Genomic DNA, 22,440 nt, shown 5'->3' on the forward strand with positions numbered 1-22,440 from the left:
AATGGAATGAAGGAAAAAGAGGGAGAGAGAGGGAGAAAGAGCAACTGAAGTAGCAAACATTGCTTAGAAGAATTAGTCTCGAAGAGCTCTCTTCCTTTAGGGATCAGCCTAAATTAATTTTGTTGATTTTGAAAAATAATATACGCATGATACCTCCAAATTGCTTACACAAAGTTGTGCATCAACTTCCCAAAGATTATATAAAGTTAAGTTAGCTTGACTTCTGGCCTAAGTATTTGAATATAATTTTACAATACATACAATTTAAAAATTGCAATTATTTACATTAATAAGAACTAACATTTATTGAAAGTTTAAGTGCTTTACATGTAGTTACTCCTTAAATCCATATTGTCATTGTTCCATTTTGCAGGAGAAAAGACTGAGGGATTAATGGGTTAAATGACTTCTCTGAAATCTCATATCTAGTAAGTAATGGCACAAGACACCAATCCAGTCTCACTCCAGAGCTCATGGTCTTATCCACTAAATTATACTACCTTACATATCATTAAAGATTTGATTCTGTAATAGCCAGTATGATAACTTTTGTTGAAAAAAAGCATTACTTCAAAATACAGTAATTAAAATTTACATATATAAATTCTAGAAGGAAAAATGTTGAATTGATCTCTTACCATCTATAGATAGAATTGTTCCTTGGTATTTTCCATTAAGCATATTATATTGTTCCCTGGTAACTTGATTTCTCAAAGTAATAATGCCCGTTTTTGAGTCAACAGAGAGCAGGTCACCTGGATTATTTCCCATGACGTATCTGTATTTGAAAGATAATAGTATAAATTAATGTCAGCTATCTAAAAAAGCAGAGAGAGATGGAGAGAGAGAGAGAGAGAGAGAGAGAGAGAGAGAGAGAGAGAGAGAGAGAGAGAGAGGGAGAGAGAGAAAGATTTTATTTATAAAACAGGTCTCTAGTTAGTAGTTATAATCCCTGAACACAGTTTTCAGTTATTAGATACACTTTCTCCTTTTTTTCAGGGCAGTCCCAGCTATTTGAGGACATTGGGAAACAGACAAAGCTGTCATTTTAAGCAAAAAGAATGATTGAGCAGCTCTTTCCTATGGAATGACCCCTATGCCCACTTGGTTGGCAGAAAAATCCTTGGGTGCTTGCAGTCTCATTTTTACTTGGTTTGGGCAGCATGGGAGCTATCCTGGAAGACCAAGTCCTAGGACGTCCTGAGCTCATTAGCAGTTCTAAGTTATTCTCTTCCCAAAGAACTACGTCCTCATCAGCTTGGCCATCATCCCTCCCTATTTCCACTCCCCCTCTCCACACACACAATGACTGAACAGGACTTCTGAATTCCAAACTACGGAATCCTTTTCTGATGCTTCTGTCCTGTTTTCTGTTGTCTTCCTCTCCTCCTCTTTCCCTTCCATGTCTTTTTTCCTCTTTTTACATATGATGCAAGAAATATTGGTTAGCAACTCTCTGTCTCAGATGTTGTGCTAAACTCAGGGAACAGAATGTGGAGAGGACACAGGGGTGGGTGCTGGGGGCGGAGGGATGGGAGGTGACCTGCCCTAGGGGAGCCACATCTGCGGGGTGAGCGTTAACAGTGTTGGCGGGACAGTGATGAGAGCTGTAACACAGAACTCACATAGTGTGAGAAGAATAAGGAGAAAGCACTTTAAAATCTGATTTGTGAGATCTTTCCCCTGTTGTTACTCTTGGTCATGTTTAAAACATATGTGCACATATACACATATTTTTTATAATCAAGTAGAAATATTTGGATATACAGAGTTTTTAAAAAATTATGCAGCATGATTTTTCTTTAATCTAACTCATTTTTCATGCCAAAGTTATTATTGGCCAATACTAAGTGTTTATTAAAGTGAAGAAAATAACTAAATATAATTGGACTCAATCTGGGCAAATTTGCAATAGGAAAATTAGCCATAAAATTCTGGGATAGATAATCTTGAGATGTGGCAATCAGCTAATTGGTCCATAAAATATATAAACATAGGAATGTCAAAGTTTAAAGATACAATATTTTCACATTTTGCATCTTTATACTTTTACGTTTTATATGTTGCACAGGTCTTTTTTTAAATATTTTTGTAAGGTACGCACTTTAAGTAATAATTCAGTAGGTAGTACTTTTTATGATTAAATGATGGCTTCAAAATAATGAACAATATTTAAATTCATACTTAAAACTTCAAAAAAGAACATATGTACTTCATTCAATGTGTGATAAAAATTGTTGGAAAATGTGTCTCACCTAACTTTTGTTGAAGGTCCATTAGTGTCCAGGTCAGTAGCTATGAAATCTCCCAGTTTATAATTCTGTCCCATTTTACCAGTTACTACGAATGTCTTTGAACCTGGACGGAACACTGAGCCTTCGATTACATTTAACACAATCACGGAGATTGCTGTCGCTGTGAGCTTATATTGAGACATAATTGATTGATGAAATTCAGCTTTATTTCTAACACCGATACTGAGTTGCAGGTTCTGCATGGCTTCATAATCCAAGGCCTAGTAAATACAGAATGAAATAGTTTTACTACAAAAAGAAAAGAATTCTAGAAAAAAAAGAGATCCTTTGATAATAGTTATAAATGCTTTTGCCTAGAAAGATGATATTAATTAAATATAAATACATAAAATGTGTTCTTACTTTACCTTTAATACAAACACATAAAATATATATAGTGGAAAAAAAAATCCAATCTTGTATCCTTCATTGAAAATATATGACATGAGTCCTCATTGTCCACCAAATTAAAAATTTTAAAAATAGTATAGATGGTCAAATCCTTGCATTTTGTAGTGCAAGGACAGTTTATGTTATCCTGTATCATTTTGTGTTTTTCAGAAAGTAGTTCTATTTATGGGCTAGATACATTGCAGGTTCCATCATTTGACTGGTTCTACCCACAAAGAACTATTTGGAAGAATTTTACTTCTACAAATATGACTTCTTTTATTAAGCCAGGTACTAGAATGTAGCATACAAATAATAAAGAGAAATTTTTATTTTTTCAACATATTCTAGAATAAATTATTTCACCTTTTGGAAATAATCAAGTAGTCATTTCCACTAAAAAAAGATGGTGTTACTATCCATTACTCCTGCAATCTACAAACAATGCGTTATGCCAAATATATTTTCCTAAATTTTCACATAAGAGTCTTTAGATGACCATGGATTCACACATTGCACTCTTTACTTACGTACATTTTTAGTCTTTGCCCTGATGTTGGCTGTACTTGCAATTTCAAGATTGGCTATAAAATCATGTATACATATACATTACACAGAAACACACAGACTTATTACGAATAGTATATAATCATAAAAAGAATTAACATGATGTTATGTCTGGGAGAAAAATAAGAATAATTCCCATTTTACAGATAGAGGTATGGAGGACAGATAGATTAATTTTCTAAAATAATGGAGTAGTTAAGTATAAAATAGTTTATGATTTTTTCCCCAGCATGAAATCCTGGGGAGTATAGTGACAGGATATGGACTTAGTAGCTAGAAAGATGTAGGTTTGTGTGCCAGCCGTCCCAATACAGTTAAGTGAAGTTGAGTAGGTTATATACTCTCTCTGGACCTCAATGTATCTGTCTGCAACATGGGCATATAACTGATTGCAGGGATGCTGTGAGGATTAGACTGAAGTCTCTGCCCAGGGCCTCACGAAGAGAAAGCCACGGACATGGTGACACTTTACGATGACAGGAAACAAATGATCACACGTTCCCAGGAGGACAGACTGTAGGAGACTATTTCCGAGGACTATTCCGAAGGAAGGAATAGTGGAAAAAGAATTACATTTTCCTATGAAGAATCCATAATGCACACATCACATATAGTTTATGCACCACTACTGCAACTTTTTACATTGATGTTTAGAGAGATGGAGGAAGGGAGAGAGAGAAACATCGATTTGCTGTCCACTTATATAGGCCCTGACCCGGGATCAAACCTGTAACCTTGGCATACTGGGAAGACACTATAACCAACTGAGCTACCTGATCAGGAGGCTATTGAACATTTTAAAAATAGACTCGGCAAGGCTTTAGCACAGGGTGAAAGTTCCACTACCAGCTTTCTAGGAGTCTGACATTTCCCCCTTTCATGTCTCAGAAGGAGTTCTACTGCAGATGATTTGGTGGTTCGTTAATGTCAGGGAAACTCTAGGGACTTGGACCAAATCTCTAGTGTATTTATATCCATAATAAACTTTGGTCAGCAGCCTCAATGAGCTGGGAACGCAATTCTACAATTATAGTTTTTTACTGTTAATTTCATAAAAACACAAGGAGGAATAAGAACATTCGATTTCTATAGTGAATATTCTTAATGTATAATAATTGCCATGGGCACATTTTGCTTGTGAAGGCCATGTTAAATCTGACTTAAAAATATTTTTAAACATCTCAAACAAAGCCCTAAGGCATAATCATATTTTGTTGTAAGCATAAAGTTAATTTCCCATTTAAAAATTCTTTCTATTCATATGATCTGCAGGGGAGAACTGTATAAATAGAGTTTCGAGTTAAAATCCAATGCCTATTTTCATGAAATTATATGAGCAATAAACCTCGCCATGTAAAAGTTCTATATCATATTCCATTTTAAAACAGTAATTTTTTTTTAATCATTTCACCCACTCGAGTTTGTGTGATCTTAACATTTAGATTTAAGATGAACATTTGGAGAAAGACCAAGAGAACAAAATGTTTAGGATAGTTACACCATACCTTCACAATCTTCAGAGTCCCCACGTTTGTTCTTTCGTTCATTTCTATGTCAAACCAGTTCCCCTCGTTTCCAGAGATGAAGAAAATGACAGCCATCCAGTTAGCTGAAAACTCCTCATCCAAGTCAATGACTCTGATTTGGAGCAAATTGGAGTTCAGAGAGTTTTCTTCGATATTTAGTTCATACTGAAACGAGAAGCCAAAAGCTTCAGCGCACACTGCGAGGGAGAGAATGACGCTCCACTTACACTGGGCGTCCACAGTCACTCATGGCTTAGAGAGCAGGCCTGTGTGTGGAGTCTCTCTTTTCATTGTTCAAACATTTGGCCCCAGTGCATTACATACGTAAGCACAGACAAAGGACATGTGTACCCCGGCTTGTCTGTGACTAAGGAGAACATAGACATCTGTAAAGAGGATTGTCCAAACACATTTTGGCATGCGACGACCTGAGTCATTCCTTTCAGAGACAAGCACTCACCGAGGACTGCTCCAGGTATGGGATGTTGTCGTTGACATCGAGGATTTTGATGCTGCACTCGCACTCTGCGGACATGCCGTCCGCCCCGCCGTCTCGGTCTGAGCCTCTTACAGCAAGGGAATATTGGCTGTATTGCTGCACACACACACGACAGACAATATCACAGTTGGCATAGACAGTCCTTATTCTGTCTCATGCAGAGTTCTTTTAAAATGTTGGCTCATGATTTACATAAATCTGTGGTGGTGATAAAGGTACCACCGATCCTTAAAAACTCGTATCTCACATGAATCAACATGAAAGACACCACGTCGAGTCCCTCAAATGCTGCTTCCGCCTCATTGGAAAGAAGCGACATGCTTCCAAAGTCTCATTCCTTATGTTTTTGCTCAGAATTTGGAAACGTTTCTGAAGGGCAAACTGGGTCGAAACAATCAGGGGGGAAGAGTTGAAAGTTTACCAAGAACTTTGGCATGAGTCCCCTGCCTTCCATAGCCAGCCCCGATGTGCGAGAATAAAGAGGTCCAGGTTGGCATTTCTGGGGCCCAGGTGGTGGCAGGGGAATTATGGGCGTTCTAGCTCCTTGATTCTATTCAGTGGTGCTTATGTTTTCAGAAGCTTGTGAAAGCTCTGACTCCTCCAGAGACAAGCATCCTTGCTTTCTCATCTAAAACTGCAATATGATCTTAGAGGCGTCATAGTTAGAGACGTCTTGAGGTCTCGCCATGGACGCCTGGTTAAGAATATCTGGAGTTTTCCCCTTTCCTGTTTAGAGCTCTCCACTGATAAAACTCTTCAGACATGAAAGGAGTTTCATTGGGTTCTTTAAGAAAGTTCAAGAAAGAGCTAAGCAGTCAATTTCTTCTGATGGTAACTTTCTAACAAGTATAAAAAGAGAGGTAGGTCACCTAGAAACTGATGGCGTCTAGATAATTAAAGAGTGTAGGAATAATCTGATTTATCCTAACCCTCCCAGTCATCAAGTAGGAGTTTGCCATTTTTAAATAACTGTAATTATTAAAATAAAATTAAATTGAGTATTAGAAAATAACACTTTCTCATGTATATTCTTACAGTACATGTTGGTTAGCTATATTCCATTTAAAAATAATGAAAAGTTGATTTTTTTACATAAGTTATGGGACCACCTGGCATGATAGAAAGAAACCATGTCATGCTGATTCTAATTTGGTAACACTCGCTAATTGTTTTCTTACTCATAAATGAAAAGATTGATCTGGAAGTTATTTAATTTCTGTCTATCATGCTGTTCCTGCGATCCATTTCCCAGAGTAACCAGAGGGTGGTCAGCAGCTGCAGCACAGGAAGCAAACAGATTTCTGTTGTCAGATGAGCTTAGGACGCGCGGGTTAAAGAAGGAGGAACGAGTTTCCTGGTCTGTGCAAGCTTGCGGGCCTCGAGCACGTTTGCACGCACTGACTCACCACGCCAGGGGCTGGAAGAGCAAATGGCTTTTAAGTTTATTTCCCTAGAGAACCCACTTTCTTCATAAAAAGGAGCTTTTGCCTCTACTGCTATGCATATTTTTATGTACTCAGAATGCAGTTTTCTCAGTTTTAGGCACATCCTAAGTAAGATTAAATGAAAGACAAGAATATAAAATGTATGTGAGGAATCGCCATATTTTCATTGTAAAGGCATTTTTATGTCATTACCATTATGTGAAAAGGTTCTGTAACTACATTTTAAAATATAGTTTCCTTTTTTTTTTCCCCTTACTTAGGTACTCTCGCCTTTAGAGTCAGTTCCTATGAACTAGCAACCCATCCGAAGTAAAAGAAATTACCTCTCTGTCCAGAAAGTTGTTCATTGTCCGGATTTCTCCAGTGTATCTGTTGATGATGAACATGGGTGAGTCAGACGGTTCCTGGCTAATGATCTTAAAGGCGATTTTGGAGTTCAGATTATTGGGTTCATCTGCATCGGTAGCATTGAGTCTCATCACCAGCGTATCTAGAAATCAAGGAGAATGGATTGCAAGTGGACAGTTTGTATGTGTTTTTCTTACTGTTCATGTTTTGCAAGAAGAGGTTAGGCTAGTTGGTTCATATAATGTGCACTCTACCATTTTTGTTTTCTACTTCTTCGACGTATTCATACCTTCGTTCCTTTCTTTACCTTTACATTGAGAAAAAGATCAGCTTTGACCAAGAACCTAGATATTACTGGTAGTTAGAAAACAATGAAATGCTTTATTCTGCCTTTCCATTTCCTATCCTAGTATAATGATTTCTTTTTACGGCTTTTGTGGTGAAACAAAATGGTATTTCTCAGCTATACAGCACATCCTAGTGAAAGAAGGGGGAGAACCAGTATGGATGGAAGTGCATGGGATTGCCCGTCAGAGCAGTCAGCTGGGAGGCTCCATTCTCTTCCCAGGGCCCTGCCCCACCGTGTCCAGTCCTTCTGGAATGTTCCCTTAGGAATCTGCTACGGAGCCGGTATGAGCGTCACAAGAGAGAATTCCTCTCACTGCCTTGGAGCTGCTTGTTGCCTGTGACCAGCCGAAGCTGCCTTCGCAGTGGAAGGGAAACCTTTATGGAGTCTTCCCGTGCCTCTGTCTTCTGCTTGCTTCTCTAGAATTACCTCTTAGGTAGGTGGGGTGGTGCATGGACATAATTTAGCTTCTAGCAGACAGGCTGTTAAGAATGATCTGGAAGCCCATATATTCTTGTTTACTTCAGAAAGTCGACTACTTACTTGCATTAGAGTTTTCTTCTATTTGTCCTAGGAAACTAGTCATAGAAAATACTGGAGGGTTGTCGTTTATGTCCAGAACCCGCACTCGGAGCTCCAGGGGCCTCTCTAAATCCTGGCCCTGTGCGTTCAGAGCCCGGCAGTAGATCTAGAAGGAGAAAAAAAGGGATAATTACATGCTGCAACGCATACTGAGTTTTTACTTTGTTTGGACGCTCTACTAGGCACTGTGTAGCTAAAAGAAGAATAAGACTTTATTTCCTGCTGGAGTGTAAGCACAGCAGCACTTATAATCAATAAGGGTGGCACACCTGTACTCAAAATACCACTTAAGGAAAGGTAACACGATCAGTTACAAAGGATGAGCAACAATAGTATGACATCATAGGGGGTATAGTGACTGAGATCAATCTTAAAAGAGGTTTTCAAGCTGGGGATTGCAGGGTGTTTCCGGCAAAGGAATTCATTAAGGGAAGAAGCAAAGGGAAGAACATGCATTGTTTGGAATTGGGAAGAGGGGCCGTGGGGGGTTGAGGCTGTGGTAAAGGAGAGTCACGTGGGAGCTTCCAAGAAATGTAGCATTCATAAGCTAGGTGGGGGCTGTATAGGTGTTTGTGCCATTGTTACTATTACCAGACGTGTACATAAATTAATGTGTACTATTTTACCTATTTTGGCATATTTCGTTTAGAAAACCATTATGCTTTCACCAAAGCAAATAGGCTGGCATGCTGAGTTAGAGAGTTTGATGGAGAACATTGTGGGAAATAAGGCAGGAATAGAAGACTAAGGAATTAAAATAGTCTTGGGAAACAGACAAGCAATATGAGTGAAAGCAGCAAACAGATGATTACTGGAGGTATTTTTGGATATGGATTGATAGTGTTTTAATAGAAGAGGTTACAAGATCTAGACAGGTGGTCCTTTATTTTTAATAACAGTTTTATTTATTGATTTTAGAGAGATAGAGGAGGGAAGGAAGAGAGAGAGACCTGACTGGGGAAGGAAACTGAAGTCCTTGGTGTTTATCAGGATGATTCCCAGCAACTAAGCCACCCAGCCAGCGCCTATTTCCTCATTTCTAATTTTAAGTATTAACAAGTGTTCACCGTGATGGGAGCAACTCACAGGACAGCAGAAGAGACATGAAAAAACGAGTGGGTACCAGAAGGCTCTTGAGGAGCTAGGTAATTATGGGACAACGGGAACTCCCGAGATACATTGGAGAAAACAGAAAATGCATCTTGCTTTCGGAACATTTCTGAGCAGGCGGAGAGAATGAATTGTAGGAGTCTGTGGTGAAGAGCCTCAGATTTTTGTAATGAAGGTGGTCATGAGGTCAGCTGCTTAAAATAGAAATGAGGTGAAGGGTGGGGAGAGTAAGCACTTACACTTGGCCAGCTCGCAGAGGAGAGAGGAAGAGTCAGGTAAGGAGGAACTGAAGTCTTTCCAAGGCCCGATCTGTGCTCAGAGATCTTGAGCACCATGCTCACTCAGGAAGGGCTCCCTGGCACCTACAGAACCACCCCTAGGCACTGAGGGGACCAACGTTCCCAACTGAATTAAAGACAAAAAGTAAACGCTGAGCACTTTTCCTTCTAGCAAATAGAAGCCAGTGGGGCCAGATCGGAGGCTAGCATTTTTCCTCAGGCGCTCACGCGAGACACCGCTCTATCTCTCCGTCTTCCCCTGGTGTCTCTGGGGTCAAGTTGCTCATGAATTAAGAGACAACCAAAAAATGCCTATTACTGAGACTCTTGAAATCAAATCAAGTATGATCTGAGCTCAAGATAGTCTCCAAAGAATTTAGGCCTGAACATATACACTGACACGGCACCCACTTACAATGAAAAACGGGGTGACTTCTCGGTCCACTATGGATGTGATGTTAATTTCACCAGTTTTCTGATTGATAATGAAGACTCCATACGGTGGTTGATCAATTCCTACTCCAGAGATGCGATATGTAACTTGCTGGTTTGCAGCACAATCTGAATGAATCTGCAGAAAGAGCACAAGTGAAATTACAGGATGGAAAAAAAAATCTGCTATGTTTCATATGTAATAGCTGACTTTTTCAAGAGTTATTGACTGTCCTGATATCCCAGTTATCTGGGGGGAAATTCTGGAAGTAGAGAATCATTTTCCCAGATAGTGGTATGTTATAGTGCTAGTATTTTTAAGTGGTAACTGATAATGTAATATAAGACATTCAATTATATTTTTACCAAATCATAAAAAAGTAAAATAACACCCTAATATGTCTAAGTCTATGCAATCATCATTCATGAATGCATTCATTCATTCATTCATTCAGCATTTAGAGTTTGATGGTATTATTTTCAGGCTCTGTGCTGGTATCGGTCTAGAGTAGGGGACTCCTTGCCCTCTTGAGGAGCTGGTCAATGTTGTCATTATATAACTGTGATCTCCCATTTCAAATGTGAAGGTTGAGGTGGACTTAAGTGGGTAACAAAAGATACCTGACTATATAGAAAAGCTCTTGATTCTGAAATTGGAGGTAGTATTAGCAGAAAAGTAAAGAGAGCACCCCAAAGAAATGGTTGGAGAAACCAGGATTCTGTTGAAATAAAGTATTGTATGGGGAGTGTCTCAGTGTGTAGCTAAGTGGAAGTGCTATGTTTGTCTGTGGAGGGATATGTACTTGTATATGAGTGAATTGTGTTTCTGAATGTCCTTCTCTCTGTGTGTGTGTGTGTGTGTGTGTGTGTGTGTGTGTGTGTTGTGTATATAAAGACATGTAAGGGAAAGTAAAAGGATAATTTTTTTTTGTTGTTGAAAAAAAGGTACATTGTGAGTGTTCATAAACAAGCCAAAAGTAGAATTTAATTCAAACAGATTGTGAGGTAGAGAGAGCACATGTTGAAATTGTTCCTGTAAATATGATGAGCGGTAACGCACTATATTTTTAAAATCCAGAGTCTGGGACAACACATGATTGTGTATTAATTTCACCAGTAAGGCAAGTCAATGTTTAACCGTCTACATGAGCAGGCGCCTACATTTATTAATTTATCTCTTTAATGGCTTCAACTTTCATGATCTGAATGACCATTATTCTGTCTTCTCTCATGACTTCTCAGTGAGATATGTTCTTAAACCACGCAAAGGGCAGGTTCTTGGGAAACATGAACGCCACCCATTTTGGCTGTCGAGTTGCTGCGCTGGGGGTTGGCACTTACTTTGGCGATGGGGTTCCTCTTGGAGTTGTCTTCACCCTCACGGCAGGCCGCAGCGAACTTGATCCACTCGCGCTTGTGCCTCTTGATGGAGTGCCACCTGATGGTGCCATTCTTAGCGCTGGGGTCTCTGACCTTGAACGGCAGGGAAAGGAATGGCGCCGTTACCTTCTACTCGGAATCCACAGTCCTCTAGCACATGTGTCAAACACAAGGCCCGCGGGCCAAATCCAGCCCGCCAGGCCTTGCAATGTGGCCCGCACCGCGCTGTCATCACTGCACTCCGCTGTCAGTTTATGACATTGTCAGTTTATGACTGTTCAGTAAACCATTCGGCCCGCAATTTAGGCTGGATTTTAGATTTTGGCCCCTTCTCTGATTGAGTTCGACACCCCTACAAGAGTCTGTGGGAGGGAGGGGCCATTGTGATGGCAGAAAGGGTGCTTCATCAGGAAGGTTGGTAATGCTGATACTCCGTTAACTTGAGCATAACACTGACTTTACTTATGAAGGTAATTTTTTTGGGGGGGGAGGGTGAGGCACAGGGATATGTTGTTACTCCGAAAGCATTTCTTTGTTTTTAATTTGAAAAAGTAAATTTGCTATATGTTACCTGGATTCGAAATTCACTGTTAACTTCCAGCAACACCTATAAAAAATAAAATAAATACAATAGTTAATTTTTAACCAAATGCTTTACAGTTTATGTTATCAAATCACTAAAAAGTCAAATCTGCATCATTAAAAGTATTTCCTCAGTCTGGATAGCAGGGGGACCGGCTTATCTCTCAGGTCTGATAATGATCTTAAGGATTCTTTTCCTTTTGGTTTTTACTTTTCCATTTTGCTCTTCTTCTTCTTCTTTTTTTTTTTTTTTTTTTTTTTAGTTACTTTTATTTTTAACATTAAAAAAAAATATTCTATCCTATGCAGATACTTGCAATCATATGAGCTAGGACAGTTGAAGCGATAAGCCAGTGGGATTGAGGGTTGGAAACTTGGGTTCTCTTAGTCAATCCTATGCCTGAAGAAATGGAGATATTCAACAATAAGTTATGATACTAAAAGTTTTGACTACAGTGTTAGCATCTGAGTGGTCACAGGTGGAAACAGGAAAAAAGGTTTTGGGGGAAGAAAGAATACGAAGCAGAAAGAACCCAGAGAGCTTCCAAAACATTTGCTTCCTCACAGTCCAATTCTAAATGGATGCTTTTCTATTATTCTTGAAAATCTTAAGATGGTGAGTTTTGTACTTGCTTAGAAATCTTTCTATATACACACAGGGAATATGCTAAGTAACTGCTCAGGAGGAGCACAGAGGGCGGGAGGGGCCTGTGTGCTGCCCCAGCCCCAGGGGCCATGGGGAGGCCGGGCTGGAGTCCGGAGGAGACACCACACAGGAGCGCCTGCCTCCACCCCAGGGGCACAGCGCGGCTGGCACTGCGCGGCTCAGGTGTGGGTCCCGGCCCCCGCATCGCGTGCTGGGCCTCTAGTGAGACCATACAGTTCTAAAGTAAAAGCAACTCGTGTTCTCTGTGTAAAAAGTGAGCTCATGCTGGGTGTTTACTGTTCGCCGGGACAGCAGAGGCTGCGAGCCCTCCTTCCATGGCCGGAGAGGGTTCTGGGCGCACAGCGGGGCGGGCGGCCTCATCGCCGTCCTCTGTGCCAGTGAGCGAGTCAGGCAGAGGCTGCAGGCCCGGCTCGGGCTGGCGGATCTTTGCGAATGGTTTGTCCAGATAAAACCGGGCAATTTAACTTACTTTTCTCTAAACACCGAAGGCATGTCTAAAAACACAAACACTTACGTAATATACGTAATATATCAACATACTTAAGTCCTTGTAAACATCTGCCTAAAACTTAGGTGTGAATTTGAAGGCTAGTTTGCATTTATTAAGTTTTAAATTGCGCTTAGAATTAGTAAATACAGCTTGAATCTTTAGTTCGTACTTCTGCCTAAATAGGGCATTTTTAATTCTTCCTTGCACTCTTGTTAGACTTGCAAAGTGTGAAAACTGTTACTGCAAACAGGCTTTATCTGTGTTACTAATGAAATAAAATTATGGTTTGCATTTTAAAAAATACTGATACATAATAGTAATCTCAAAATATAGTAAATTACTTTTTATAGTGAATTTTAATTTCACCATTAAATAAAAAATATAATTTTTTTGTTTAAATTTTTTAAAATAATCATAATTGATAATTCAAGAAACTTTATATTATGGTTAACATGAGTAATTTAAAATGATAATATTTTTATTATAGGAGTTACCGTACATACTCATGGAATATATTTAATGTTAATAATGATCATTATCACCATTGTAATTCCCTAAATGATAACTAAATACTAGACAACATGTTTAAAGAAACCCATGCATTGCATCTTCACAAGTACACGTGGTCAATACTATAATAATCTTCACTTTACAGCTGAGGAAACCGAGGTTTCCATATTAATTTATGGCTAAATACAATCTAATACAATTCAGTCTAAATTTGTGCTTAGATGTGGTATTTATAATTAAGTGCAAGATAGCCTATTTCACATAAATAAAATATAATATACTATAGATGACTGCCATTGCAATTTTGATAATTAAAAAAAATCCTGATTTTAATCTCATATTATTCTTGTGATTAGGAATCTAATCTCATATTACATACAATAATAACAACAATAATAATAGTGATACTGGTGTGTGTGTGTGTGTGTGTGTGCGCGCGCGCGTGCGTGTGTGTAAGAAAAGTAAATGGCCCACGTGGTTTGGAGAAGGAACTGAAATGGCACTGTAGAATCTGACTTGGGCGTGGGGATGAGCCCATGTTAATGCAGCTGTGCGCTCCTTGCTACCTCGAACTCATGAGCACTTGGTCCTCTCGTTTGTGGGTGCTGGGTGGGGGTGTGGGGCACCTTATTTGCCTGCCATTTCTTCATAGCTGCCTATTGAGTGTGCACCTGTTATCTGTCTGGCACTTCCTCCCCCATGAAGTGTCGGTGCCGCTGTTTGCCTTGGAGAGCTGGCCAGATGACTAACCTTCCGACTTGAAGAAGCTGGGTCATTATTTTTCCCACGAGATGCAGCTTAGGCAGAAGACCAAGCAGGTTTCACTGTGCAGGCAGGCTCTTAATTAGATTAGTAATTAAAAACTGCTAGGTCTGCTTAAAAATATGTTGTGTGGACATAACCATATTGCCTTTTGCTCAGTCTAAAGTAATCTCTGAAACATAGTCCCTCTTTGACTTTGGAAGGCAAAATAAAGAGATAAAAAGAGCATTTGGTACGGTCAGAAAACTTTCAATGTGCTTCCTAAATTCTCATTCATAAAATGACAGGAGTTGCCTGGATTATATACAGTTATCTTTCTAATTCTAACACCAACTCCCTGTGTGCAATAGGAAAATATTCAGGTTTCTTGGTCCTGGGAAATGGATGATAAAATTGTGAATTTAAAGATCACTGACAGCAGTTGATGGGAGGCAGCCATTATAGGCCAGGAGCAGTTGAGTTTCTGTATCAAATCAGCTCAGAGATGAGGAGCAGCAGTGGCGGTGGGAAGAGACTGGGAAAGATCAAAGGAGAGACACTGCTTGATTGAAATCCGCGGGGGTGGAGAAAAGGTGGGATGTGGGCGTGAAGAGAGGGATGAGTCAGCTGGAAACCTGGAGATCAGGAGCAAGGCAGAAGCAGGATCTGGCAGGTTAGAACAAACCCAGATGCTAGAGATATGCCCAGGGAAGATGTTCAGCTACTGAAATATGTGTCAGCACCATGAACAATAGTTCTGGCCTGATACTCAGATTTGAGAGACACCTGCTCACGTGAGATGGTTTCAATTGTGGGAGAATTTGAGATCCCTAAAGTAGAGAATACAGCAAAGCAATAGCCCATGGCTGAGGGTGAAACCAGGGGAATTCCCATATTTACATGACTGGGAACAATGACAATAAACAAGAAACAGCAAACGAGGTAGAAAAGAAGTGGCCAATGAAATAGGAGGAAACTCTAATGCAATGCCATGGTTACCAAAGGAAGGGAGAACTGAAAGACATAGAGTGTGTACATGTGTCCGATGATATAAAAAAGGTGAACAGAGTGAATCCTGAGAAAATCCTCAGGTTTTCTGTGACCTTCAGGAGAAAGCCTTCAGTTGGGTGGAACAAGCTCTCCCTGACTGACAAGATAGAGAAGAGAACATAAAGGTGCCACTTTTTTGGGAGAGATTTGGTGGTGTGAGGAAATAGAAGCAGTAGCAGAATTAGGCGGTGTCCCAGGAGATGTTTGGGGAGAGGGAGATGCGGATTTTTGAAGGCTGAGAAAGGGAGAGGAGGAGATTGTGGGTTGCAGCAGGAAAGGTTGAGAAAGCATTGCATGGAGGTATTGTGATGGCCAGGAGGGGGTCGGCAGAAAGGAAGGGCTCTAGAGACAGGCTGGGGAAGAGTGGAGAGATGGAGATTAAAAAGGAGAGGGAAATTGAAGGACATCATACTGGATGGTCCAGACCCTGTCCCTCCAGTAAGGTGAGACCATTTTTCGGGTAATTGGGGGAGTGGTTTGGGTTCTGAATTTGGGAATACATTCTGGGAAGGCTGCGAAGGAGATTTATTAGAGATAAATACAGGGCTGTCAAGCTAACTGAGCACATCTCAGCTCTCTTGCCCACTGGATATGAGCATTGGGGTAAGTCACTCAGCCATTCTGTGCCTCAGCTTTCTCATTTGCATGTGAGACTAAAGCCTTTTTTTAATCCCAAAATTCTAAGAGCAATAAAGAAGTCACTTGAAGTGAATCCTCAGTGACTCTTCCCTTCATCTCTAATTTAGAAGCCAATCCACATACAAATAAAACAACCAAACACACACACACACACACTCCACCACCACCACCACCACCAACGACCACAGAATACAAAATTGATGCTAATTTTAATGATTCTCTAATTATACCCATTTTAATACTGAATTTTACATTTCTTTGTATATAACAAATTGGCCTTGAAAGTAGTAATTTATAATTTTTTCAAGGTAAACCTCTTCCATTTCATACTTGTGAGTTGGTCTTCCAGTTACTTGGCAGTTTTTATTAAGCATCAAGTTCTAATGTATTTAACTCTTATCGCCGCCACAACAATGAACTTGTGACTTATAACAATTTGCTTCTGTTAAAAAAAAGTCCTCTCTTGTCTTTTGTACTTGCACGAAAGCTACTGGTCGGGCGTTGACTTCTGAGTAGGTTGAATTATTTTATTTGTTCACTGGTTCATTTTCTTGTCTGACAAATAAATATTGAATGTGTATTATGTGGATCCAAGGCTGCAATAAGACCTTATGGTAAGTAAGCCTTAGATGAAATGTAAAATAAATGCAATAACACACCTTTGAAAAAGTGCTAGGGAACCTCACCATGATCATTTCCATGTTTAATACCTGGACATGTTTTTGGAGTGTGTGAGGGAAGGGAAATAGAAACTGTCCCCAAATTCCCTTCCGATGCCTCCACGCTGTGAGATCAGACACCCCTGGTGCCCTCTGGCATGGGAGCAAAGCCAGTGAGCCAGAAGCTGCCTGCCCCGCTCGCAGCCAGGGAGCGTTAGGAGCAGCAGCCGCCATCATGGGTGGGATGTGGCTTCACGGTGGACAGGGATGAAGCATGCAGCTCTGCTCCCACAGGCCAGTTGTGGGCAGGATCAGCAGCCCCTGGCATTTAAACCACTTGACCCTGTCGGAGGCCACGAGAAGAACTGGCATGCCCAGCAAAGTCAGCGGGGGCGGTGTGCCCAGCCTTCTGGAAGGGAGCTCCCCATGGCCCAGCGTGGCCATCCAGCTGCCAGCCCAGCGGCACCGGTCCCACCCACCACCCAGGCAGTGCCTCCAGGACAGGGGACCGTCCCCCCTGGGAATGCGCAGGGCAGACAGCTGCCAGAGAGCAGGGGATGGACAGCAGGCTGCTCTGCTGGACTCAGGAGCCAGTAGAATGGCCTCTCCCGCCCCTGAGGGGCCCAGCCTTCAGATCCAAGGCAGCATTGTTGGGCTTCTCTGTTGCCCAACCCAGGCATGGCGACATGTTCACTGGGTGGCAACGAAAGCCAATTAAATGGTGAGACATGTGCCCGCCCCTTTGCCTAAGGCGAAGGGAGTTCTGGTCCCGAATGTGTCTCTTCAGTTGAGAGCGCCGGGTAAATGGCAATGGTCTTGTTCAATCCAGTTTGTAAATGTTACTAAACAGGCGAGCAGAAACACCTCTTCATGTTCTAGAAAAAAGTTTATTGAAATGCTAATATCTGTGATATGTGCTCAAGAAGGCGTAAGGACGCCCCTGTTTGCGTGTGTTCTGGCCAGTCTGAGAGTGTGCCAGCTCCCCCCTGTGCTCGCACCAGGGAGCAGTTTTGGGGATTGAAGGTGTCCAGTCACACAAGCTGATGGACTGTGTAAGAAAGCGTATGCAAGGGTGGGCAAAAGTAGGCTTACAGCTGTGATACAAATAAATAATACAATAATGAATAAATAACAATTCAAGAATAAACTGTTTCCCATACAACTGCAAACCTACTTTTGCCCACCCCTCTATTATTTTTTGTGTATTTTCTCGTGAGTTCTGAGAAATACTCAGATAAATGCCCACTTAATCCTAAATACCTTCCGCTAAGTTGAAAGAGTGGACTTAGTTTATCAGGCGGTTGCAGGGTTTTTTTTTTTTTTAGATGAACTATTAACCATGGAAAGAGAAGAAGCTAGGCCAGAGGTCGGCAAACTCATCAGCCAACAGAGCCAAATATCCACAGCACAACAGCTGAAATTTCTTTGGAGAGCCACATTTTTCAAATTTAAACTTCTAATGCCTTCTTCAAAATAGACTCGCCCAGGCCGTGGTATTTTGTGGAAGAGCCACACTCAAGGGGCCAAAGAGCCGCATGTGGCTCGCGAGCCGCAGTTTGCCGACCACAGAGCGAGGCTAATGTGACGTGCCCGAGAAACAGGATCGTTCTTGGCATAAAGAATGGCTTATTTGCGTTCGTTGCTGCAGAAGTTGGCCTTTATAGGAAAAGACACGAAAGTGCATTGATTGGAGCCGGCAAAGCTACAAGTAATGTTTAGAAATCACTGGGACTATAAACACTCTCCTGGTTCCGGTTGCTTCCCCACAGTGACAATGCATACCTCATACCGTGGCCACAACCGTCCTAAGAGACTTCTTACACTGGTGCACGGGTAACACTGCTCTCTGGCCTAGAATACTCCTCCACACACTGACATTATGGAAACGGAGAGGAAAGAAAAATAAACGCAGAGCCAATAACATTTATTTGGCTCGCCATGCTATAACAGGTGTAAGCTCTTGTCTGTCCCAGAGACTGGCTACAGAATGGCGTCACCCTGCAGCAATGTTGGTCGCTGTCAGAGCAGGCTCTTCATCGTCACTCTCCAGAGCTCACCGCTAACTCACAAGGCCTGTCCCTTCCGTGCACTGAGCAGACGGCACGGCATGCTGGCAAACATGGCTGTCAGCTCTCACGTGGACTCGCATTAAAGACACCACAGTCCACATGTCTTAGGCCTTTCAGAACGTCCAACTGGGCTCCCTTCACAGGCTCTCACTTATCAATGTGGAAGACTTTATAGAATTTCTTTCCTTCCTTCCTTCCTTCGTTCCTTCGTTCCTTCCTTCCTTCCTTCCTTCCTTCCTTCCTTCCTCCCTCCCTCCATCCCTCCCTCCTTCCCTCCCTCCCTCCTCCCTTCCCTCCCTCTCTCCTCCTTCCTTTATTCCCTCCCTCTTTCCTTTCCTCCTCCCTCCCCTGCTACCTTCCTCCTCCTTCCTCCTTCCTTCCCTTTTTCCCTTCCTCCCTCTCTCCCTTCTTCCTTTTGTAAGAGCAAACATTCACAGCGAGGCCAGCAGACAGGTGAGGGAAGCATTGGCTATGGTGGTGATTAATTTTCAGAAAGAGTATTTCAAAGCAAACACAGATGGCATAACTCCAAAGAACATTTATCTGAATTATCTGGTGAAACCAGTAGCAAAAAGGAATTGTAATTTTTGCAAACCTCAGAAAGCAAAGCGTTTTATAAAAGTGTTATAATAATGTAAAAGTGAAGCATTTTAATTCACCATAGAATAAGTACTTTGAAACATAATTTTTATAAGGCATATGAGAAACTTTGTTGATTTGAAAGTAAAATATGGCAAAAACCAAACAGATAGATGAATAAACAAATAATCCACACAAAAGAAAACTATCAAGACTCAACAAATAAAATACAAACGACCAGAAGCCTCTCGAGGGAGAGAAGGGTCAGTAAGGACACATTTGGATAAAATGATACATGACCCTGCGGAATGACTAATTGGAAAGGGACTGTTTAAAGAAACTTTATAGGATGTAATTAATTAAAAATAATCATAAAATAATGAAATAACATATCTCACAGATTCAATGAAAGCTACTCAATGAATAAACCTTGAATCAACTATAACTATCATAGGACTTACTTAATAGACCAAATTGCTATGAAATGAAAAATAAAGTATTTTATCATTTCACAATGTACAGATGCTCCTCTGTTCAAATGACATACTGCGTAATGCTCAGCAATCCCTGACACGACCCATGCTGTGACACCACCTGACCCTGAAGATCATTCAAACGTCCATGGAAGAGAGCTCATGCTTAAAGGGCAACTTGACATAAAATCATAGAAAAAAAATGGCAGCTTGTACTAACGCTCCCAGCTTACTGATGCTCACTGACAATGAAACCCACGGATGGTGACAGACCTTAATTAATAAACTGAGCTAAAACTAACCAGCATACTTTGAACCAAAGATCTAACTTGTTATTATGAAACCCAGCAATCCAGTTTGAAAATTTAGCAAGTGGAGACAAATATGAACCACAGCACCACACGCATCCTGCCAAATTGGATCGTGATGTAAGCGGCACTTGCTCTTACTGTTAGACTGCGATTCAAAAATGCTGGACTTCGGTGAAATTGAGGCAACGCATTAGCACTGTGCTGAGGGTTGTCTTTAACAGGAGAAAACTAATAACGTGTAAGTTATTAGTGATAAAACATTTCATTCCATTTGTCTGGTCATCAATGTACAGCTTGTGTATCATAGTCATTAGTGATTTTCCATGAGCAAGAACTAGTATGGTAGTAATTATTCTTATTTCTTAATTATAGCCCTACCGTCCCCTGCTATGTCATTTCTAAATCTCCCATAATGTCATTTTTTTAAGTAAAAAGACTGTTTTAACAAATTCAGAGTGAAGCAGTGTGGAGTCTCGATATTAGAGATACGGATGCCAGCCACGTACACAGCCGATGAGGCTAACTGGATAGAGGCCGGTCACAGACAGCTATGATCTGAATGTATACGGATCCCATTTTTATGTTGTAAAAATTATAGTGAATCTACCGGCAAAGATGCCCAAAGAACGAAGAAAATGTTTACGTTAGAAACCGGGACACGCCTGCGCTGTGGCGTTGGAAGCTCAGCTGGGAGGGACCCTGAGCAGCACAGGGCCCTGAGGGAGAGGGGCCTCCCCAGCCGGTGTGTCTCAGAGCCACAGCAGTGGCTGCATGGCAGAGGTGACAGATGATGACTGACACTGTCGCCTTACTGTGCTCTCCAGGCTTCAATTAAAGAGAGAAACACTGTCTGAAAATCTGGCCCATAAAGTCACCTTGTCATTAACACGCTTTTGACCGGTTTAGGCTAGAAATAACACGGACTGGCACTCTCCGAAAAGTGCGCACCGGTCCGCAGCGTGAACCATCGCGCAGGGTTTGGGGCAGAAGCCACTCACCAGAAGGGTGACCAGCGCCACCGCAGTCCCGAGGTGCCAGCCCATCGCCGCTCTTACATCCAGGCCGGAGCCTGCCGGTTCTCTCCGCTTCCTTCCTCCCGCTGGGCCTGGCTGAGGGAAATCGCTGCTCAGTAGGTGTTCTTACATGCAGGCTGTGAGGTGTTTCTGCCTTTGCTGCGAGAAGGGCCGCAGGTACGTATAACCAGTCTGGATCCCCACCCTAAAACTTGGGCTGGTCTCTCTAAAATGCTTGACAAGATCATCATCGCTCGCAGGGAGAAGCTGCGGGACACACCCTCCTCCCAGCTGCTCAGGGAGGACAGGGACTGCTCGCTCCTCCCTGCAGGGTGTCTGTCTGAGGCTGGCACCGAGCAGGCAGAGGCAGGAGGGATTACAGCACTGGCAGGGGCTTCCACCCTCAGCTCTACCCACAGGCTGCGGACTCCCTCCCTCCGCACCAGAAAGGCAGTGTGCTCTGGATGTAAGCGCCCATTCCTCAGAGGGACCGTGTGGCCCCTGCTCCTGGCCAGACCCACAGGCGCAGCAGAAAACCTTGAACTTCCCCTTTCCGTGGATGCTGGGGAGAGTCAGTCACTTTCAAAGTTCTCTGTGGGGCAAACAGTGTGCCCACATGGAGAGTGAGAGTTACTGAAAGCATTAGTTCCCACAAGCACAACCGTGTTACTTACAATTACCAGGTCCTCTGCCCGCAAGCGGCCAGCCTACGTCCAGGGCAACCTCTGCTTTCTCTCTGAACGACTATCTTCTCTCCCCAACACGTTTTCTCTCTTTCAAGTGGTGCCTTTTTCAAGCAGGGTAAAAAACAGTAAACTCTCAGGGTCAGAGGAAGATAAAGCAATAAACCCTCTCATTAAAGTTGTGTTGGTAACTTTTTAAGTGAGGATCAGTGTCTGACCTGCCAGTGGGAGCGCAGAAAGCTGCTCATCAGGTGAGGTGGGTGAGAAGTCAGCGCGGTTCCCAAGCTCAGAGCCAAGGACCAGGGGAGCGAGCCAATTAGAACATGGGGAGCGCACTGCAGAGCAGCTGCCCACACATGCAAATGGGGACCCAGCAGCCTGCGGTTTGTGGAAATAAATAGCAACTCTCACAAGGCAGCGCTTGACAGCATTTCTGGGAGATGCACTCTGCACCCCTCAATGTCCAGGATGCATATTGTGAGCGGCAGAAGGCGATGCGATTTGAAGAGGCAGTTTGGGACAGAAGAGTGATTGGACTGGATAAAAGTTGGTGATGATCAGAGGATGCTAGAAATGTTCTCGAAAGGAGGGATAGTTGAGCTTCTACAGAACACGGTCATTCCACTCAAGGCTATAAAGTTTCAATTATAGAAGATAAATAAATCCCAACAGAAATGGCTGCTGTCACGGAGCGAGCAGAAGGCTTGGCTCTGCTCCAGGCTATAATTGTAGAAGATAAATAAATTGTAGAAGATAAATAAAGCCAGATACCAGGGC

The 22,440-nt window shown here is 42.0% G+C and overlaps 1 protein-coding gene across 1 annotated transcript in view; it reads right to left on the bottom strand.

The window, feature by feature from the left end:
• Nucleotides 1-21,736, bottom strand: part of DSG4 (desmoglein 4) — a gene marked incomplete at its 3' end in the record, with an annotated part of 71,247 nt that extends 49,511 nt beyond the window's left edge. The window contains exons 1-11 of the mRNA XM_084889071.1: nucleotides 21,655-21,736; nucleotides 20,966-21,076; nucleotides 11,769-11,804; nucleotides 11,159-11,290; nucleotides 9,801-9,956; nucleotides 7,959-8,103; nucleotides 7,045-7,211; nucleotides 5,238-5,372; nucleotides 4,757-4,942; nucleotides 2,256-2,515; nucleotides 639-778 (exon numbers count right to left, since the gene is read on the bottom strand). Of these exons, the coding sequence (XP_084745197.1) occupies nucleotides 639-778; nucleotides 2,256-2,515; nucleotides 4,757-4,942; nucleotides 5,238-5,372; nucleotides 7,045-7,211; nucleotides 7,959-8,103; nucleotides 9,801-9,956; nucleotides 11,159-11,290; nucleotides 11,769-11,804; nucleotides 20,966-21,010 (1,402 nt within the window). The 5' untranslated portion in view covers nucleotides 21,011-21,076; nucleotides 21,655-21,736. The remainder of the gene's footprint in view (nucleotides 1-638; nucleotides 779-2,255; nucleotides 2,516-4,756; nucleotides 4,943-5,237; nucleotides 5,373-7,044; nucleotides 7,212-7,958; nucleotides 8,104-9,800; nucleotides 9,957-11,158; nucleotides 11,291-11,768; nucleotides 11,805-20,965; nucleotides 21,077-21,654) is intronic.
• Nucleotides 21,737-22,440: the final 704 nt, after the last annotated feature.

Source organism: Pipistrellus hanaki (assembly GCF_964339955.1).
Source record: "Pipistrellus hanaki genome assembly, chromosome: 6".
NCBI classification, from domain to species: Eukaryota; Metazoa; Chordata; class Mammalia; order Chiroptera; family Vespertilionidae; genus Pipistrellus; species Pipistrellus hanaki.